General features: G+C 32.2%; 2 protein-coding genes across 5 annotated transcripts; one reads left to right on the top strand and one right to left on the bottom strand.

Moving 5' to 3' along the window:
* Positions 1 to 1,216: 1,216 nt before the first annotated feature.
* LOC106125704 (uncharacterized) lies at positions 1,217 to 3,094 on the bottom strand. Its single transcript, XM_013323004.1, has 2 exons — positions 3,013 to 3,094; positions 1,217 to 2,114 (listed from the first exon to the last, which is right to left on the bottom strand). The coding sequence occupies exon 2, from the start codon at positions 2,106 to 2,108 to the stop codon at positions 1,296 to 1,298; it is 813 nt and encodes a 270-aa protein (XP_013178458.1). The 5' UTR covers positions 2,109 to 2,114; positions 3,013 to 3,094; the 3' UTR covers positions 1,217 to 1,295.
* Positions 3,095 to 4,798: 1,704 nt separating this feature from the next.
* On the top strand, positions 4,799 to 20,076 carry LOC106125813 (uncharacterized). Of its 4 annotated transcripts, XM_013323193.1 has the most exons (15): positions 4,799 to 5,012; positions 6,332 to 6,468; positions 9,377 to 9,469; positions 11,241 to 11,255; positions 12,169 to 12,322; positions 12,932 to 13,125; positions 13,596 to 13,796; positions 14,490 to 14,642; positions 15,533 to 15,746; positions 16,441 to 16,616; positions 17,143 to 17,395; positions 17,924 to 18,075; positions 18,570 to 18,729; positions 19,257 to 19,360; positions 19,813 to 20,076. In XM_013323193.1, exons 2-15 carry the CDS (start codon positions 6,338 to 6,340, stop codon positions 19,883 to 19,885), a joined length of 2,073 nt encoding a protein of 690 aa, XP_013178647.1. In that variant the 5' UTR covers positions 4,799 to 5,012; positions 6,332 to 6,337; the 3' UTR covers positions 19,886 to 20,076. The 4 variants fall into 4 exon arrangements, with proteins under 4 accessions (XP_013178647.1, XP_013178649.1, XP_013178648.1 ...); XM_013323195.1 differs by lacking the exon at positions 9,377 to 9,469; XM_013323194.1 differs by lacking the exon at positions 11,241 to 11,255.
* The last annotated feature ends 982 nt before the right edge of the window (positions 20,077 to 21,058 follow it).

Below are 21,058 nucleotides of genomic sequence, written 5' to 3'. Positions count from 1 at the left end.
TACATATGCGTTGCCTACCTTTAATCGACGGAGGAGAGGATGCACAGAAAGAAAATATTTTCCCATTCCATGCATCCTCTCATCCGGAAAGTCCACTTCCACTTCCCATCCTTTCCTTATAAGAAAAAGGATGGGAAGGGAAAGAGGACTAAATTAGGCCTCCGGGACGCACACTCATCAGACTGTAGTTGGAATAGCTTCCACTTCACGCCTGCCTTCTGTATGGTCGTGGTATTTCACCGGGCGAGCCGGGACAAGTCGTGCGAAGATGTTAAAGCGGGCTCAACCACTATTAAAATATCATCAGCTCACTATAAATCTCCACCGAGGGAATCGAAGCCTACCCTAAGTTAGGGGTAATTAGGCCATAGTCAACCACGCTGGCCAAGTGCGAGTTGTTTGACTTCACACATATCTTTGAATTTCTTCTCAGATATGTGCAGCATCACGATGTTTTCCTTCACCGTAAGAACGTCGGATAAACGTACATATGTAATTCGGAAATCGAAAAAGACATTGGTACATGGCGGGATTCGAACCCAGGATTTACAGATTGCATGTCAAGTGCTTAACTCCTGAGCCACCGACGCTCAAAACTATTATTATTTTAATAAGGATAGATGAATAAAGTTATTTTATAGATAAAATTTTATTTATTATAAAAAATTAAAAAAAATGTTTAAAACGTATACTTAATTATTTAATTACACACACATCAAATGTTTTTTACAATTCTCCGGTCAGTGGAAACTCAAAGAACCGGCAATCTTATTCTACAGTATCTTTCTTGTTTATTATATTTATTGCTAAAGATGAAAAACACTTGACAGACCCGAATTTAATCGGTGACGTCACTGGATTATATTTATACATGAGTGTTACCCGTTTTTAATTAGCTTATAGTAATATATTATGAAAGTTTTCTTTATATTTTCTCCAATTAACTTTTGTCAATCTTACTATCTTACTAATATTATAAATGCGAATGTTTGGATGGATTGATGTTTGTTAGAAGGTAACTCTAGCACGGCTGCATCTCGCTGAATTTGACATAGATGTAGAACATAGTCTGGAAGAACACATAGACTATTAATTATTATTTTTTTTTATTTTATTCTAAATTTAAGATAGTCTTCTATATAAAATTCTCGTGTCACAATCTTAGTTACCATACTCCTTAGAAACGGCTTCACTGATTTTTATGATATTTTATATGCATTAAGTAGCTCTAAGATTCTACTATCTATTTTTTATTCCCGCGAGGACGAAGTTGCGGGCGACAGCTAGTATTCATATTAATCTTCAAAACAAGGAATCTGATTCTCACTGAGTTTAATTATCAAATCTTTAGCTGCATAAATCGGTTCATTTGCTTTATTAAATGTTAAACCTTTCAAATAATTCATATCGGAAACTCTATCTAATGCGAATTTATATTTATTATACACGTAAACACCAGTTTTACTACAAATATAGGCTTTTGTATATATATCCGTACTTATAACATCGACGTAAATTTTTTCATGTATATTTATAGCTTTTGTGCCCAATTTAATTCTAAATAATGTATTATTTCTTACAAAAAACATATTATTATCGTTATCAACTATTAATTCTTTAATTTTAACACCCTGTAGTTCTTGAACGATTACACCGAAACCGTCTTCGAATATAAATGAATCACCCTTTATATTTGTAAAATACAAAACATCTTTGAAATGTATATTTACTATACTATCTTGTATAGGCAGCCTTTCTGCTTGTTTTAAATCATTTATCTTGTAAAGTCCATTTTGACTTCCAACAAAAATTTTATTTAATCTGTGGTCAATTGCAATAGAAGTGGCATTATTTATACCATCTATGACTTTTGTTTCTTTTGTATCCATATTAATATAACCGACCAGTCTGTTCGGTGGTGTATTTAACTCTTCAAATGTAAAATATAAAATGTCGTCATTACGATTCAATATTAAATTGTCAATTTTGTTGATTCCTTCTTTAATTAGATGTAAATTATAATATTTATCCCCAAAGTAGATACCTTTGCATCTTTTATCTGCAGTTGATGATGCAATCGTCAAGATAATTATTAAACAAGTCTTCATTATTACCTGAAACAACGGAAATTAATAAGCAATCTTACTAATATTATGAATGCGAATGTTTTGGATGGATCACGACGATATTTGGTGAAGATTGCTATAATTTAGTAGAACATTCTGAAAGAAAACATACCTATGATCCCGGAAATGTTTGTTCCCTTGGCGTACGTATAATTTACATATTTACTTGATAACTCCGTAACATACCAAAACATCTTATAGAAATTTGGCACGGATATAGAACATATTCTTATTCTTTTTTTTAAAAGACGCGGGCAAAAAACTAACATAAATCGACTGTTTAATAAATAATAAGTTTTACAAACGAAAAAAAAAATCTTTATAATCTGTACACTTATATAATGCAGAACATAACTTGTGTTTTTATGACCCCTTTGTTTGCTGAAAGAGACAAATGTATACGTTAAAGTTAAGTGTTAGAAAGAGAGGTAGATACACCATGAATCTATCGAGGTCATAGTGCCAACGTTCAATACGTCAATGACGTAACTGTATCCCAATTATTATGAAAGCTTTTATTCACTTTCGCAGTTAAATAAGACTATTAAAATAAGTTAGTTAATTCTTTAAATAATTCTATGACTACTCTTTCTCATCCTTAACTAATAATAAACGTTCATAATACTTTTTTTTAATTCGATCGTCTTGTGCCTAAAAACTAGAAAAAAAACAAATGTCATCACCAAATAAAATGGATTGTAATCAATATCAAATTAATTACTTTTTTCATGTACTTTTTAACGTTTTTATTATAATAAGAAATATTGACTTTGAATTTAATAATATTTATTTATACGGCTTTGAACTTTTTTATTTCTTCATAACGACCAAGATATAATAATATTTGATGAATATAGTTTTTACACAAATAAGTTAATACACTTACTATGTTATACAACCTTGAAGATCCGTAATTCACTAATTAACACATAATGCGTGCGGTCAACACGAAAACATATAGACGTATGTTTATACTTTGGTTTCTGTTGTGTGTTGTGAACAGAATTAAACATACTAGCATACAAATTAAATGTAATATTGTATGTTAATTTTCTTTCAGATGTTAATATTATTTATTTCAATGTAAATTGTTTAATAGTAATGTTAAATAGTAGTATACGTTATAATGAAGACATTACGTTTTAAAGTGCTTGATACTAAAATTTTCCATCCGTCTTTCAATTTTATTATAATAAAACATGATATACTGACAAAAGGCCACATTCTTGAATAAAATAATATATATTTGAGTGAGCGACGGGCCGCGTCCGCGAAATAATACCAGTACCACTCATCCTGATGAAGGGCCCCCGATGGGCTCGAAACTAATCGGTGCCGCCACCGGACGAATATACGTGAGTCTTTAGCCGTTTTTATATCAAATCAGTTTAAAATAATATGTTGGATAGAGGACAGGATGAAATGAAAAGGGTCTCTTTAATATTCTACAACTGTCAAATCAAAGAAGGAAGTAAATCTTTAATCAGACTGTACGCAGAATTACTTCCACTTGACGTTTTCTATGTGACATTGCTGCTGCAGCTACTGTCCGGCTGCTATGGTTTTTTTTTTATTTTTCTAGTTTTATGTCTTTGTTATCAATCAGTTAATTGACTTTTATGGCTTTAGAAATAATGAGCTATTAAAAATTATGGCTTTTTAACAACAGTATTTTATCGCTCATATTTCTCATATGAACAAAATAGTGTATTTAAATCATGATATTTTATATTTATGTTTAATTATTTTAGTTTTGTGAACATTTCCAGGGACTTTAACTAGTAAAATATTGATTAAAATTGATCTTGAACTTACGCCCTTCGATATCTTGAAACGCAAATATAACTAGTTTCTAGGAGATATCGGAAATAATGTAACAAATTTTAATATAATTTAATATAGGATAATTTTACGAATATCGTTAAGTCACGCGTGTTTACAGTTAAGAAGTCATTTTGAATCTAAAAGCAAAACCGAATGTTTAATGTGGGTTATAAATCTCAAAAAATCTTTATAAAATTATATTGGCAATTATTAGAAATACGGCACAATGTTTCGATGGAAGCTCACAATTACATGACCACTATATCAGCGAAAGACCGTTTGTAGATTTGTTTCTAAACAAATTAAGTTTTGAAATTAGAAGAATACTGTGACAGTGTAGTCGTAACTTAAGAATTTTAATAAACAACAATCCAAACAATATTTAAAAACTTTGCAATAAATGAACGCTACCATAATAAAGCATAGATGGTAGGGCGTTAGTGTCTGGCAAAGATTATTTATACTGATAATTTTTACCTAAACGGTGCCATGTGAAACACGTCTCTGTTATTTCTACGTAAGTTTTATAGACGATAGCTTTCGCCTGCCACTCCGTCCGCGTGGAATTAAAAAGAACATTGCAGTGGAAATTCACGGTTTACGCTATTTGGTTTTTTTCTTTAAAACCTAATTTTTATTTGTGATCGGTTATTCTTGCACTTCACGAATAATACATAAAAAATAATATGGTATTAAGTATGTTCACTTGATGAAATGTAATTTATAACTTAAAAATATTAGAAGTCTGAATATTTTTATTCTATGGCAAAAGCTGACTTGACTTTGACAGATTTGTCCTAAAGGTCTATGTTACCAGGTCATAAAATTAAAAAAAATGACTTTGACATAATTGTGAACGCGGCCTTTATTTTATCGCTTTCGCTTTTTGAATAAGAAAAATTGTGAGTTTAGTTAAATTTCTGTTGTCATGTAACTCGTATTACAAATAACTAAAATAAATATTGGTGTTTTCATTTTTATTTGGTTTTGCTGTTATTTCTTTTGCGAGTGTTCGTAAATTGTATTCATTCTTTGCGGTTAGAGGAAAATTTCCAGAATAATGTAAGTATTTTAAATATTTATTCTTATTTTCCTTGTTCATTTTACTTAAATAAAATAGGCATCGATTTTAATACATGCACAATATGTAATTCGAAAAAATTCAATGCATATAATATAATTTTCAAAGCAAACTGTGCTATTTTATTTTACATTTTTATGGCATTTTAATATATGTCATAGCCTGAACTGCTGAACTGACCTAAGACAATAATTTAAATATTACCTATTATATGACTACCGAATTTATTTACACACCTAGAATGGATAAAATCTTTACAGTAGTATTTTTTTATTTCAAAGACAATAATTATTATATCCACTAATATTTTAATGAAAAAATAGCCATCATATTTTTTAATTACTTATGTGGTATAAAAGTTTGTAGGCAAAAATTTTTATTCTCTATGAATGAGCATTCCTCTTATGTACTATTTCTGTTAACCATCACTAAGGGAGTTTACTGTAGATTAAATAACCATTTAAATAAGTGATTTTATTTGCACTTGAAATTGTCATCAAAATGTTACCTATATATGAAGAACTAAAGATATTGTGTACAAATTAGTTTCAGACCTCACAATACATAATACCCGTTTACATATGAATTGATGTGAGACATTAGACTTGTTGAATGTCTTTGCTACAGTAAACAATAAATTATCACAGCATATAGAATCAGTTGTTGCAGTGGACTTGTTTTTAAATGCTCCATACATTTTGTTACAAAATTTATATATAATATTATGTATAGTACTTCTTACTAATATTCACACATAACTTAGGGTAGGCTCCGAGCCCCTCGGTGAGGATGTATAGTGAGCTGATGATATCATCATCATAATCAGTCTAAATTTGTCCACTGCTGGACGTAGGCCTCCCCCATCGATTGTCACAATGCCTGGTCCTGTGCCGCCCGCATCCAGTGCAATCCCGCAACCTTGACCAGGTCATTAGTCCATCATGTGGGAGGCCTACCTATGCTGCGTCAACCAGTCCGAGGCCGCCGTTCAATATTAATGTTTGGATAGATAAATGTTTGTTATATGTTATCTCCAGAACAGCTTTATAGATCAGGATGAAATAGAGTATAGAAGAACACATGGGCTATATTGTCCCGGAAATATGTAAGGTTCTGTTAGGATAAGTTTGTTTTGTTGTCATAAATAATAGTTCAAATAATACATGGGTTTTTTTATTCTTTACATGTTTACTCGATAATTCTGCAGCGGTTCAAAACATTTTTTTTTAATTCGACACAGATATAGAACATTCTTTCAAGTACAAATATAGTGTAATTTTTTTTTAAATCTTGTTCACAGATCAAAATGGTGGTGAGATGGTACAGATTCAGGAAATATCAAATTGTGATTTTATTTATATTGATATTGTGCATCTTATATTATATATCACTGCAAGATAATCTTGATAGAGAGGAGAATTTAGACATAACAAGACGGTGAGTAGTGTGACCTATTTATTCGATTTGCGATATCCCTAATAGAAACATCAAACACTTGGCCTATTTAATGTTCCATAGATTTTGACTATGCGATATCGTGATTCGAATGCTACTGGGACCTAGCATGAAAATCTACGAGAGAAAATTACTGACATTTTTTTTTTGTATGAGATTTTTTTATTGTTTTTTTTATACATACTGTACAAATCTAGTATACACTTTGTTGATGACGTTACGAATTTTTCTCGTAATTTTTTGTGCTAGTCCCACATTTTTTTTTTGTAGATTAGATTTGGATTTTTTCATTTTTTTTTAAATATACTTTTTAATGCTATGCTTTCTTGATTGTTTTCACTATTCTGTTGTTTAATATCAGTTTTCTTTCCTTTGTAATGTTTGTGTTTGGTGAATGTATACAATAACATGTTTCGTAATAAATTTTTGTGCAGTAGATAATTGATAACAGTATATTCTCTTGTCTGATAAATCTGTTCCATTTTTTTTAGTAATTCAATATTATCAATATTTTTGATAAGGTATGCTGTATGAATATGTTATATCAAGTTTATTGGACTTTGTTTAAAGGTTAATTTTAACATAATATTTTTTTTTGTTAAAATATTAGCACATTTTTTTTGTAAATTTACTAATTTTTTACCATTCCAACTAAGATCTAGGCTTGTGCTAGGATATGGTTTACGACAATAGTGGATCGGAAATCCGTACCCTTGACCATTAGGCTATTGACGCATCCTATTCCTAAAGCAAGTTGGAATTATTTCGTGTTTCTAGCTTTTTTTAACGTTAAGAATAAGAAAAATATCATTTCATAATTTGACGATTTTTCGTTGAAATGTCAGTTTATAAAACCCCCTTATAATGATTCTCTCATGTTATACAGTTGACCTTATTCTGATAGTTTGTCTAGTCAGATTATAAATTTACTAAATTCAAGTTATTGGTACAATTATGCAATTCGCTTGCTCGTTTATCTGACAACGTGATAAATTTAATGTTTGTTTGAATATAAGAGTGGGTTCTTATTGCTAAAACATGTATGAAAACTTACTATATTTATTTAAAAATTAGTCAAAAAAATTGAAAAAAAAATATTTTTGAAAAAATAAAAAAAAAAATTGCAACTATTTTTTTTTGTATTGTAACAGGTGTTTATGCAGTGGAAGTTCACTGTTAAACTCGTTAAACTAACAGTAGTTAAGTATAACTGATTACAAGTTGACAACTGATAGATAAAGACTTAAGCAAACTGTAAAAAGATAAGATTTTACGTAGGAAATCAGCGGAATGTTTGAACAAGCATGTTCGTTTATCTTTGTTATGGTTCATTTGTACCTTTATTGTGAGAAAACTATAAAATATACGTATATGCTATCGCGGACTTATTTATAGCAAATTTACCGTTGGTTTCTGAGACCTGAACCTGTATAAAACATATCGTCATCTCTGTCATAATCTTTGATTAAACAGAGATAACAATATGTTTCAAACGGAGATTTTAGTCTGAGAAACCCACGGTTAAAGAACTACAATTCTGTCATACATCATTTTTATGTAGGTCTTATAGTTTAGCCTACGAAAGCAAAGGAACAAACAAGAAAGAGTTTTTTTGTTGCATTTTTAAGGGTAATTCAAAATGTACTGGCCTACTAGTGTGGCCGCGGACGAGAGCGAAAGCGTGCCCTTGGTCCCGTCCCGATGCGTTGGAGGAACAGAGAGGTTTAGTGGGTATGCCTCCGCTATGGAGGCCTACTAGTGTTTTAAAATTAAAAAAAAAATCGGACACTCCTGAAAGCACTACCTTTCGATTAAAAGAAGAATTATCAAAACACCAGGAGCGGAATTATTTGGTAACACACAAATAATACAGTCAAAATGATTACCTCCTTCTTTTTGATGTTTGCTAAAAAGTGGGCGTATACTTTAGGTTCAAAGTTCGGTTAATTGTTCAATAATAAATCTATTATCTACATTACAAGGTCAACTTTTAAGTACACAGATAAAAAGTAATGTGTGATGAAGAATTTTCTGATTATTAATACTATTGGAAGGGGAGATATGCCTTTGTGTACGTCCACTCCTCTGATATGGTGGGCAACAAATCATCTTGCTCATTTGCCGTTGTCTTCTTCAAAAACAACTAAATTAAATATCCAATTTCATCACAAATTGTGTCAGTTTAGGATTGTATGGGTTTCAAACATTGTTTTCTTTTTATAAAGATAGATTAAAATAAATCTAAATCCCCTTTATGAGGTCAAATTAAAGGAAGTAACAAAAATACTGATTGTATCTTATCAAAAAGTTTATTGTTTTCCAAAAAGTATGAGGCAATTTTTTAATTTGATATGAAGATTGGTGTTGGTCAGTTGGCCAGTGTTGGTTTAGATTTTTCCAATTATAATCCAGTGCTGAATTCAATCGCTGGACTGGAAAAATGTAAACTGGGCATAACAGTCAGATGAATTAATACTAAGCTAGAATTAATAGTTTGAAATACATGTATATTCAATGCTTTGTTGTTTCATCGGTTGCGGGCATTCAAATGTTATTGACGGAGACGGGGATAGGGTGCTTTGAACCCTTTATACCCATGTTCAAGGGGTACAAAGCGCCCAAATCATCGGAACATTTTTGAATTACATTTTTTTGCTTTGAAAATAGATTTGTGTCCCTTTTAATCCCTGACCCCGTTAATTTTGCATTCGTATAATGGGTTTCAAATACCAATGTGCATGATGAAAATATTTTTTTAATTTTGTAAAAAAATTTTTTTTTTTACTTTTAAATGTGTACTTTTTTTCGCACATTGTTAATTGAAATATTTAGTATTTTTTGTCTTGCTTAACTACTTTTCTGCTAATTATTCTGTTTTTTGTACTTGTAGTATAGAACCTCTGCGTAGTTTAAAATTGAGCCGTGCACCTACTTTTGAATATCCAAATGCACATCATTTAGGTCCTAATGATTTATATAACAGGTAATTGTTTTCCAAAATTTTTATATAATTTGCTTTTCATACATACATTCATTAATTTTGCATAATATAAATTAGTTTTCACTGTCGGAAGATTGACACAAAATAGTAACCTCACTTTAATTTAAAAAATCAAAAAACTTCACTGACTGGATAAGAAAGCGCCATCTATTAACTGCATTTCAAAACCAAAGGTTAGTCGTTCATTGTGTAGGAAAAAAATCTGAGTTGACGTTTTTATTTGGATGTTTCGCTAATGCAAACCGAAACTAATACATGTTTTGTTCCACATAACTTTATTCCATTTTATAATCCTGGTTAAATCATTTGTCATATTACATTTTCTTTGATATCGTGTTATTTTTAACTCGTCCATTTTGTAATTTTCGACAAATCCCAAATAATAGGATTAAACTATATATGTTTCAATATATCTTTTTGATAAGAAATGATTCGTCGTTATCATTATGCTACTAGAATATGTTTTAAAATATTTGACGAATCTTAACTTCGCGCGAGTCGTTGCGCAGAACACAATGTTAGGTGTAGCGGGATGCGCGGGGGAAGGGCAGCGCAGCGCGCCATTGACCTTGAACCACTAAAACATTTGAAAAGAATAATAAACTTGGCAAATGATAAAATCAGCTAACACTTTTATTTTTATTATATTTATTGTTAAATAGTATGTCTGTTATGTGAAATCTATACTAATATTATAACGCGGAATAGTTTGTTTGTCCGATTCGATTTTAAAAAATATTTTTTTGCTGGATAGTCCATTTATAGTGGAGGGCTTTAGGCTATATAAAATTCCGCTGCAACCATTTTTTTTTAATTTTGCGGGGACGGAGTTGCGGGTGACAGCTAGTATGTAATTTAGTATAATAGTAAAACATAACTCTAGTTTTTTTCATTTGTTTTTTGATTATCTGTTTATTTTCCTATGACCATACCCTAGGACTGGGATTAGCGTTGCCAGGCGTCCGGATAAAGCCGGACATAGATAGGCGAATGCGTGTCCGGCTAAAATAAACGGCGTACGGATTGTCCGGTTTGTTAAGCTTTTTATATTTCGTAAACGAGATAAGCTTCAATAATGTAGGGTGCCTTTCTACCCAAATGTCCGGACAAACTGGTTGGTCTGTCCGGCTATAAGGTTTGGCGTACTGGCAACCCTAACTAGGACAAGTAAATTTAATTTATTAATACTAAAGCACCCGATTTATATGTTTGTCATATTATTGTTAGGATATGGCTTACTTTAACGCTTTTGTTACAATGTTAGATTGTTTACTATGATTTTAATTATGCATGAAGTGTGAATTGAAATTTGACATTTGCATGGATTGAACTCTTCATTTTTGCTTTTGTTTGTTTAAATGTTTGTTGCCTTATTTTTTAATCTATAGTGCGACAAACTTTCTTGGCCCGGTATGCGAAACTAAATAGATGAACAAGATTGTTTGACCTGGTGGGCATAAGTCAAATTTAATTATAGCTCACTAGCGCCCTCCTGAAAATGTCACAAAGTACTTTTTGTACTATATATAGCTGTCATGTCGTTTTTTCTTTTATGCCAATTTTTATGTCCATGTAGGTTTTATATATTTACTGACAGAACTTACCTCTTTGGTTGCGTCCCTTTATGCCAGATATTCTTGTTTGACGATTACGCGGTTAAACGCTTCACTCCGGCCAGATTTTGTCGCACCATAGACTTGGTAGTTTTTAACTTTTTGCTTTATTACATGATTGTTTTTTGTTTTGTTTTCAGAAAGTCAGTGATCGAGTAAGTAGTATTTGTATGTTGCTTTTAGCTGTGTAGTTTGTTGTGGAATGTGTCACAAAAATGCAACTTTGTGCTAATGTTTCTAGTTTAATTATGTAGTTTCGATTAGACCGATAGATCTTATATTTTAAGACTAGGTCAGGTTTAGGTTAATTATATTTTGTATGTTAATTAATATTTCGTACGTTATATTGAAATTTCATTTTACAATTAATTTGTCTTTATCTAGAACAGTCTTTCCCAAAGTGGGCGATAACGCCCCCTTGTGGGCGCTGCAGGTCTCAAGTTGCGGGTTACAGTAAAAGTTTCGTTTAGAATTCTCCGTTAATATACATATATAGGTCACAATGAATAATTAATTTAATTTGAAGTTATAGTGGTTTTTAAATATGTGAAAATACGGGGACGCTAAAATAATATTTATTCTCAAAGTGGGCAGTAGACAAAATAAGTTTGGGAACCACTGATCTAGAGTTGAACGTAGATTTCTTACGAAAACATTTTTTTTTATTTTTAATTAATTTTAAATTAAATATAAATAAATATTTAATTTGAGAAAAATAATTATTTGAAATTAAATGATTTCTTTTTGGACCGGTCATCGTTGCGATCTTTGTGGGAGACCTATACGCAGCAGTGGGTGTCTCATGGCTGAGCAACAAATGATTTCTTTTTAACCTAATTATCATTTTTTGGTCCTTCGAGTCATCATTCGAGTAGTTCTCTTTATAATAAAGTATTTCAGTATATAAGAAATATTCATATTAAAATTATTAAGGTGCCATTTTGTGATATTTAAAAAAGCATGTAACTTTTTGCGTACCGTTTATTTTTGATTTTTTTTTTCAGTAGAAATTTTTAAATATTTTGTATATGAGTCTTAATTTATATTAGTTATAATTATTTCTTATAGATATATAGAAGAAAAATTAGAAGAAGCGTTGAAGGAAGACAAAGGTACAGGATGTGAGATACCAAAGTTGGATCCCTTTGCCAAGGAAGTGACAAAATTTGACAAGATATTGCCTAAAGTTGTATGCCAGGGTAAAGATTGGGTTAAATGTTATGTAAGTATATGCTACATTATATTACTAATATTATAAACTAACTATCGACCGCGACTCCGGCCGTGCGGAATTAAAGAAGGCTTATTAAGTAGCCTATGTGTTGTGATATATGCAGCCGTACTGGAGATAGCTACAAACAAACATCTATCCAAACATTCGCAGTTTAGATGGATGGATGTTTGTTAGAAGGTATCTCCAGAACGGCTGCATGGATCTTGATGAAATTTGGCATAGATATAGAACATAGTCTATAAGAACACATAGACTAGTTAAGTTTTTTTTTATAATACGCGCTTACGGTTCGATGTGATAGTAAAATTATAAATGCAATTTTTTTTAATTTTTCGTTCCGGGTAATCTCCAGAACGGCTGGACCGATTTGGACGGGACTGGAAGGTAGCTGATGTGTGTAGGTTTAATTTATTTTAGACTATTATTAGTTAAAATCATTTGACGCGAATGACGTGCTTTCGTTACAAAGTCAAGTGTCAGAATGATTAGTGAGGGGACGTGAACGTTGACATTTTAGTAAGGCTAATGTTGTGCCGATACACTGCCACATTTTCGAATTATCTTCCTAACACTTGAACCTTTTTTTTTACTTTTCAGCATTCAGAATGCAGAGTGACTAAGGAGATATTAGATACAACTACAGATATCGAATGTATATATAACGATATTATATACATAAATGATGGAGAATATGTTATTGGTGAAGATATAACAGTAAAAGGAAATAACTCTTATGTACTAACGAGAAGTGACCACGTTAAAGTTAAATGTATAGGAAATCATATAGATAGGTATATCTTACTAATATTATAAATGTTTGAAAGAGTATCGGTGGCTCAGGGGTCAAGCACTTGACTTGCAATCTGCAGCTCCTGGGTTCGAATCCCGCCATGTACCAATGTTTTTTTTCGATTTCCGATTTACATATGTACATTTATCCGACGTTCTTAGTGTAAAGGAAAAACATCGTGATGCATATATCTGAGAAGAAATTCAAAGATATATGTAAAGTCAACTCGCACTGGGCTAGTCACTAACTTAAGGTAGGCTCTGAACCCTTCAGTGTGGAATTATAGTGAGCTGATGATGAATTTTGGATAGATGGATGTTTGTTAGAAGGTAACTCCAGAATGGCTGTACAGAACTCGCTTTGTGACATAGATGTAACATAGTCTGGAAGAACACATAGACTAATAAGGTTTTTTAAATCCGTGCGTACGGACAGCTAGTTAAGATATAATCTTTTTTTATTTAATTTCAGCATATTACCATCAAAATGGAAAGGTCATAGTTTAGGATTTCGATCCTCTGTCCACCCCAAAACTCCACCACAGGGTAGAGAAAATACTCTGAACGTCTTAATATTAGGATTTGATTCAACTTCTCATAATGGTTTTGTTCGACGAATGCCGAAGAGTTATCAGTTTTTAAAAGATGAATTTAAAGCAACTATATTACAAGGGTATGTTATTTTATTTCTGTACATACATACATACATAATTATACATGACCCGGTGGGTTACTGATGACTGTAAATCAAGTAAATTCAGTCAAATTCCCGTCTAAAAGTTTTTTGCTTAAGCTTATAGACCAAACGTTGGTTCCTTAGACGAAAATTTCTGTATAAAACATATCGTCATCCCTTTCTTTGTTTACAAAACAGGGATAGCAATGTGTTTTTAAAGTGTATTTTGGTCTCGGAAACCCATAGTGAGTGATATATAATATTCGTAAATTTCTGACAGCACACCATACCAGCGCCATTTTTTTTTAAATTTAAATAGTCCGTTAATATTATAATTAAATCTTAAATAGTAATAACATCCTATTGTGGATTTGTATCCGTGACTCTAACCGTGGGTTTCTGAGACAAAAACTTTATAAAATATATTGTCATCCCTGTAATCTTACTTCAAACTAATATTATAAATGCAAATGTTTGTATGGATGGATATTTGTTTAAAGTTATCTCCAAAACGGCTGCATGAAATTTAGTATAGATGTAAAACATAGCCTAAAAGAACACATAGACATTTTTATTCCGCGCAAACGGAGTCCGGGTTACAGCTAGTCTTTGAAAAAACAGAGACTCTATGTGTTATATGTTTTGAATAGAGTTTTTGGTCTCAGAAACCAACGGTAAATTGTTTTTCAGTTATAATATAGTTGGTGATGGTACCCCTGCAGCTTTGTTTCCAATATTAACTGGTAAAACGGAACTAGAATTGCCCGATGTTAGAAAGAAAATGAACAACAACGGTAGTTTGGATTCTATGCCGTTCATTTTTTATAAATTACATGAAGATGGGTGAGTTTACTTTGATTTTATGTTTTAAATTTTAAATATTGCTTATAATATTATATTAATGAAAACCCCATGAATATATATTAAGTATTTTCTGAGATTAGGAAACACAAACGAACAGACAAACGTATAAATAGTAAATCATTTTAAGGTTCAATATTTTGTATTAATTTCATTTGTCACGTATATTTTTAATTGTGATAAAAAATACACAGTTAAGGTCCGTCTACAGATCAAGGCGGATATTAGAGCAAATTTTTTTAACCGCAAATCAAATTGAGCCTTAAGCTATTGACATTAGGTTCAATTTTACTTAACACGTAATTATATAAAGAGCAAATTCAAACTAAACCCTATTTGAATGGTATAAGGTTCAATGTTATGTTTGATAAAAATGTGTTACTTTGCTATCCGCCTCTATGTGAACAGACCCTTAAAGCTAATATGAAGAAATGCACATAGCTTAAGCACTTGACTTGCAATCTGCAGGTCCTGGGTTCGAATCCCGACATGTACCAATGTGTTTTTCCATTTCCGATTTACATATGACGATATACATCCGACGTTCTTACGTTGAAAGAAAACATCGTGATGCTGCACATATCTGAGAAAGTCAAAGATATGTGTGAAGTCCCGCACTTGGTCAGTGTGGTTGGTTATTGTTAGGAAGAAAATCCGACACTGTGCCGGTGTACTGGCACAACACTAGCCTTATTAAAATGTCAACGTTTATGTCCCCTCACTAATCATTCTGACACTTGACTTTGTAACGTAAGCACGCCATTCGCGCCAAATGATTCTAACTGATATTTTCTAAAACTATGGCCTAGGAAGCTTAGGGTAGGCTCCGAGCCCCTCAGTGGGGACGTATAGTGACCTGATGATGATTTTAGATATCGTACTGCATATTTTGAAGATATGCCATGGATTGGTACATTCCAGTACCGTTTCAAAGGTTTCAAACATCGTCCAGCGGATCATTATTTGAGAGATTTTTATCTAGAAGAATCCAATGGTGGTAAAAAATGGTGGAATGTAGGATCAAGTAATAGATATTGTGTAGGAGACACGCCGCAGTACAAACTTATGCTTAATATAACTGACCAAGTGAGTATCGACCTTTATATGTTACTGATTTCATTTCGTGCGTAACTTTACATATTTTAACTTCTTTAATCTTAACTATTTAATTTTATTTAACTAGCTGTCGCTCGCGACTTCATCCGCGTAGAAATTAAATTAAATAAATTCTAGCTTGATATATTCACGCTTTTTTGAGAAAAAGGGTCTTGATAGATGGACAACAAAGTCATTCTATAAGGTTCCGTTTTTTCCTTTAGAGGTGTACGGAACCCTAAAAAGGACCTAATTACTAGTCTATGTATTCTTCCAGGCTATGTTCTATATGCATGCTAAATTTCATCGAGATCTGTTCAGCGGTTCTGGAGATACCTTGGAACAAATATATATACAAACATTCGCATTTATAATATTAGTAAGATTAGAAATGTTATGAAAACATTTCTTCATGATAAATCTTTTATCTTACTAATATTATATATGTTCAGATGGATGGATGGATGGATGTTTGCTTGAAGGTATCATCAGAACGACTGAACAGATCTCGATGAAATTTGTCATACATGTAGAACATAGTCTGGAAGAATGCATAGGCTACTTATTGAGATTTCTTTAATTCCGCTCGGACGGAGTCGCAAGCAATGGCTAGTATATAATATATTTATAAAGTGACCAAGTTTACGATATGTAAAACTTACAAAATTTTATTAACCATTTTCAGTTTCTAAAGTTGGATGGAAAGAAATTCTGTTTCACTTTCATAGCGGACATCACACATGATAACTTCAATATGATATCCACAGCTGATGAGGACCTGGTCGACTTCCTGCGAGGGTTCAGACAGGCTGGTCACCTGGAGCACACGCTGCTCATGGTCATGGGAGACCATGGACCTAGGTAACTTATCATCCGTCCATTCATTCATACAAACATTCGCAATTTTAAATTAATAATACGGTGTCATAACATGTACATCTCATTTTTTCCGACATTCTATTTCCGATGAATTCCAGTCTTTGATTATTGAGAGACAGGACTCAACGCGTGCACACTTCTTCGGTCAAATAAGTTCAATGAATTATTATGCGCTTATAAATACCTTTCATATTACACAAATGTTTTTACATAATATACATTTGTGTAAAAATTAAAGGTTTTACGAATCCCACACCTCATTGACGCGCAAACCTCATTGTTGCGGTGCTGAAATATATGTAAAAATGGTAACTCTTAATGGCTTGATCCGTTTTTAATAATCAAAGGAACTTTAAGTAACCTTGCATAAATATTCAAATTTCTTTTAGTCTTCTTTTCTTTCCCAACCTTTTTTTTATTAGGAAAGGAAGGAAAGGGGAACTGGATTTTACAGAGAAGACATATAGAAAGAGTAAATACTTTTATGTTAAAAAATCTGCCTTTCCAGATACGCGTACATAAGAGATACATTGCAAGGCAAATTAGAAGAACGTTTGCCTTTAATGGGTATTGTGTTACCTGAAGTATTGAAACGTGAGAGACCATTCGTGGAGGATGTACTGCGCACCAACGCGCAGGTGTTGACCACACCTCATGATATATACGCGACAGTACTCGATGTACTCCACATGAGGCAGCACTGGAACACGTACAGAGTCACAGGAGCTGATCTAACTAGGGGACTCACTTTGTTGGAACCGGTAAGTGTTACAAACTTAAAGAGGTTGCTCAGGGGTTAAGCATTTGACTTGCAATCTGCAGGTCCTGGGTTCGAATCCCGCCATGTACCAATGTGTTACATATGTACATTTATCTTATATTGTTAGTGTGAAGGAAAACATCGTGATGCAACCTGCACATATCTGAGAATAAATTCAAAGATATGTGTGAAGTCAACCTGCACTTGGTCAGCGTGGTTGGTTGGTTGTTGTGGTTGTTGTTGGTTGTGGTTGGACCTTAGTAATATTACTAATATTACTAATATTATAAATGCGAATGTTTGGATGTATGGATGGATGTTTAAAGATATCTGCAGAACAGCTGCATGGATCTCGCTGAAATTTGACATAGATGTAGAACGTAGTCTGGAAGAACACATAGGCTAATTAACAAGTTTTTTTTAAGCCTTGCAAGAACAAAGTCGCGGACGATAGCTAATTGACAATGTAACTTACCAGCGGTAATTTACAAACGTACAAACACTTTCTTAGTTGTGTTAATGTTTCCAGATACCAAAGAACAGGTCTTGTAGTGAGGCAGGCATCGAGCCTCACTGGTGCGCCTGCCTCGCCTGGAGGAATGTCACCGAGGATGATCCTCTCTATCAGAGAACGGCTGAAGCGTTAGTTAATTATATTAACTCTCTCACAGAGGAAGTTAGGTAAGTCTGCACTCAAGTTAAATGGTTAATCCCGGGTTTCTGAGACATAACTCTGTATGAGACAAAACAGAAATGACAATGTTTTATACAGGGGTTTCGGTCTCAGAAACTAGTTTAATTTAGTTAATATGTCTTGTATAATTTCTTTGGTTGAAACAATACAGGTAACTTGCAGCCAAGAAGACAGACCTATATATATATTTTTGTTTATTTAATTACAAAAAAAAAATTACAATGATTTTCGCTCCGGTGCCTCTATTAGAAAATTATTTTAATGTATTGCCTGCCATTTTTATATACACTTTTTTTATTCGTGTTATTTCCTTTAAATTAAACAATTTTTACGATATTTCAAGTTACATTAGCAAGCTAGTGACAAATTGATCCAAATGAGGCAAATCTTTGTCATATGCTATAAGGCAAATATTTGCCTTACTTGGGTAACATGCCTCAAGCTTGCCTTTTGCCTTGCCTCAACTTTGCCTTTAATGTAGGGAGAAGTGCGTGCTCAGAACACTGACTTCCATATCTTGGGTGATGCGTCAGCGCGGGAACAGTCGCATGTTGTCGTTCGTAGCGGCAAAGGATGGTGACGGATATGTCGGAAAGTTTGGTGCGAAAGTGCGCGTTCCCAGAGAGAACTATCAAGTTAAAGTAAGTTAAACTTAAACTTAAAAGGATTATAAGAGTACTTTATTAGGGTCTTTTAAGAAATATTGTATACTAGCTGATGCCCACGACTCCATCTGCGCGGAATTAAAAAAAAGTTAATATATAGCTTATGTCTTCCTAAAGACTATGTTTTACATCTATGCCAAATTTCAGCTTCTATCTTCAAACATCCATCCATCCATACATCTAAACAATACGCATTTATAATATTAGTAAGATTTAACTGCCTCAAAATGGCAAAGTTTTTACTTCATCTGCCACAAAAGGGAAATGTTTTTACCTAATTACCTTAAACGGGAAATATTTTTATTGAATTGCCTCTGCAGGGTATTTTTATATACGTATATTATAATGTCATTATGACCTTTGTATCCATTTTAACGAGAAAAGTGTCATACATATTCTGTTTTCGAATGCCATAGAGTTTGTAGGATTTTATAGTTTTTAAATTAAAAATATTTTTTATTTGTGTCCGTTCTATTTTATTCATTAGTTAATACAATTTTTAGATAATTGTGGGTCCCAGTAAGGGTGTGTACGAAGCTTCGATGCTGTACATAGCCGCGGAGGATAAGTTCGAGATCAACTCACGTGATATATCTAGAACTAATGCGTAAGTATTACCTAAATTACTTAAATCATCTAGATTTTTTTAGACAATATAAAGTTTGAATGTTATTATATTTAGCTAATTATGTAATCGATTGATAAATCTACACTAAGAATCTCTTTCTGAGTACTGCAGTAGTAGTTTCTAAGTATTAACATGTTAACAAAAATTTGCCTCACCCGGTGTACCACGACCACAAGATATGCCTCAAGTATGTAATTCCGCGTACAGTCTGATGAGTGTGACAGAAGATTAATTTCAATCTTCTTTCCCTTCCCACCCCTTTTATAAGTAAAGGATGGGAAGTGGAAGTGGACTTTCCGGATGAGAGGATGCAAGGAAAGGGAAAATATTTTCTTTCTGTTCATCTCCTCCGTCGATTAAAGTTAGGCAACGCAAATGCAATTGCGTATGTCTATGGGCAACGGTCACTTCGATATTTTTCTTCTTTCTAGTTATAACAACGAGCCGAGTTGTATAAGTGCGACACATCCTCATCTAAATATGTATTGTTACTGCAACGACTGACCTTGGAATGCACTCAAGGTCAACTTCAATACAGTCAAGGTCAGCCACAAGGTCACGTTTAACAATACCAAGGTCATATTCGACGGTGTCAATGTCAGCTTCAACGAGTCCAACGTGACTGACAATCCTAAAGTCACTTTCAACGTTTCAAGCGTGACATAATTTGGTGATCATTTATTATGCGATTTGGGGTCGATTATTTACATTATTTAGTTTTTTTTTAGCTTATGTGTTAGTTTAAATGTATATTAATTATTTATATAAGTAAATAGATTACATACAAAGTAAATAAAGAATATTGTAGTCAGAATAGATTTAAGTAAATTTAATAAGAAGGAATAGTGCTTTGTTTAATAAGTAAAAAAAAAAAACGTCACTAAAATTTAGTAGATTTTTTTTTCTTTAAATTAAAAACTCGTATACTAATACTCAAGATATTATGTTAGGTGTTTTTTTTTTAATAATTTTATTATACAATAGTTTAAATTTATTTTTATTTAACTTAATTTGGTTTCTGTATTGTTGTGTTATAATTTTTTTTCGTCACAAAAAAATTCCTTTGTATAGCTTTTGCGTAAAAATCTTATATAGCCTTTGCAAAATATAATCCAGTGCTGTTTGGACGTTTTAGAGATACGTAGTAACAAATATCCATCCATACATTCGCATTTATATTAGTAAGAAGTAAGATTTTTTTTTAATTTTTCAGTAATTTTTTTTTTATTTTTCAGTGATGTTTTTTTATTATATATATTTGTAAGCAATAATCCATACATTTGGATTTTAGATATGTCGTAATAAAATAAAAAATAGTATATAAATTGTGTTACCATTTCTAAATAATTGATTTCTTAATATTATCTTATTAATCTTAATAATAGATTTTTGGTTTAAATTCAGACAAGGATAGTGAATCGTTGAGGACTACTATCGTGATTTTTGTCAGCAGAATGACATGAAACACAAAAATGACATGACAGTCACAGTACAAGACAAAGTGGCGATAATGATGTGTCGTAATTTATTTGACTTATTGTTGCTTTCTGAGAGCAAAATCTCTGTATTTTATATTTATCACCATCCCTGTCTACAACACAGAGATAACAATATTTTTTAAATGATGATTTTATTTGTCTCAGAAACCCAATGTTATTCCCACGTTCAGTTTGTTGG

Source organism: Papilio xuthus, unplaced genomic scaffold, assembly GCF_000836235.2.
Source record: "Papilio xuthus unplaced genomic scaffold, Pxut_1.1 DF825783.1, whole genome shotgun sequence".
Taxonomy (NCBI): domain Eukaryota; kingdom Metazoa; phylum Arthropoda; class Insecta; order Lepidoptera; family Papilionidae; genus Papilio; species Papilio xuthus.
Note: the sequence above shows the minus strand (reverse complement) of the source record. Positions and strands in the feature narration are given on the sequence as shown.

Coding starts and splice junctions, on each gene's coding strand:
- LOC106125704 (XM_013323004.1), bottom strand. CDS start 2,108: ATGAAGACTTGTTTAATAATTATCTTGACGATTGCATCATCAACTGCA.
- LOC106125813 (XM_013323193.1), top strand. CDS start 6,338: ATGGTGGTGAGATGGTACAGATTCAGGAAATATCAAATTGTGATTTTA. Junction 15,747..16,440: donor TGCTTAATATAACTGACCAA/GTGAGTATCGAC, acceptor AACCATTTTCAG/TTTCTAAAGTTGGATGGAAA. Junction 16,617..17,142: donor ATGGGAGACCATGGACCTAG/GTAACTTATCAT, acceptor CTGCCTTTCCAG/ATACGCGTACATAAGAGATA.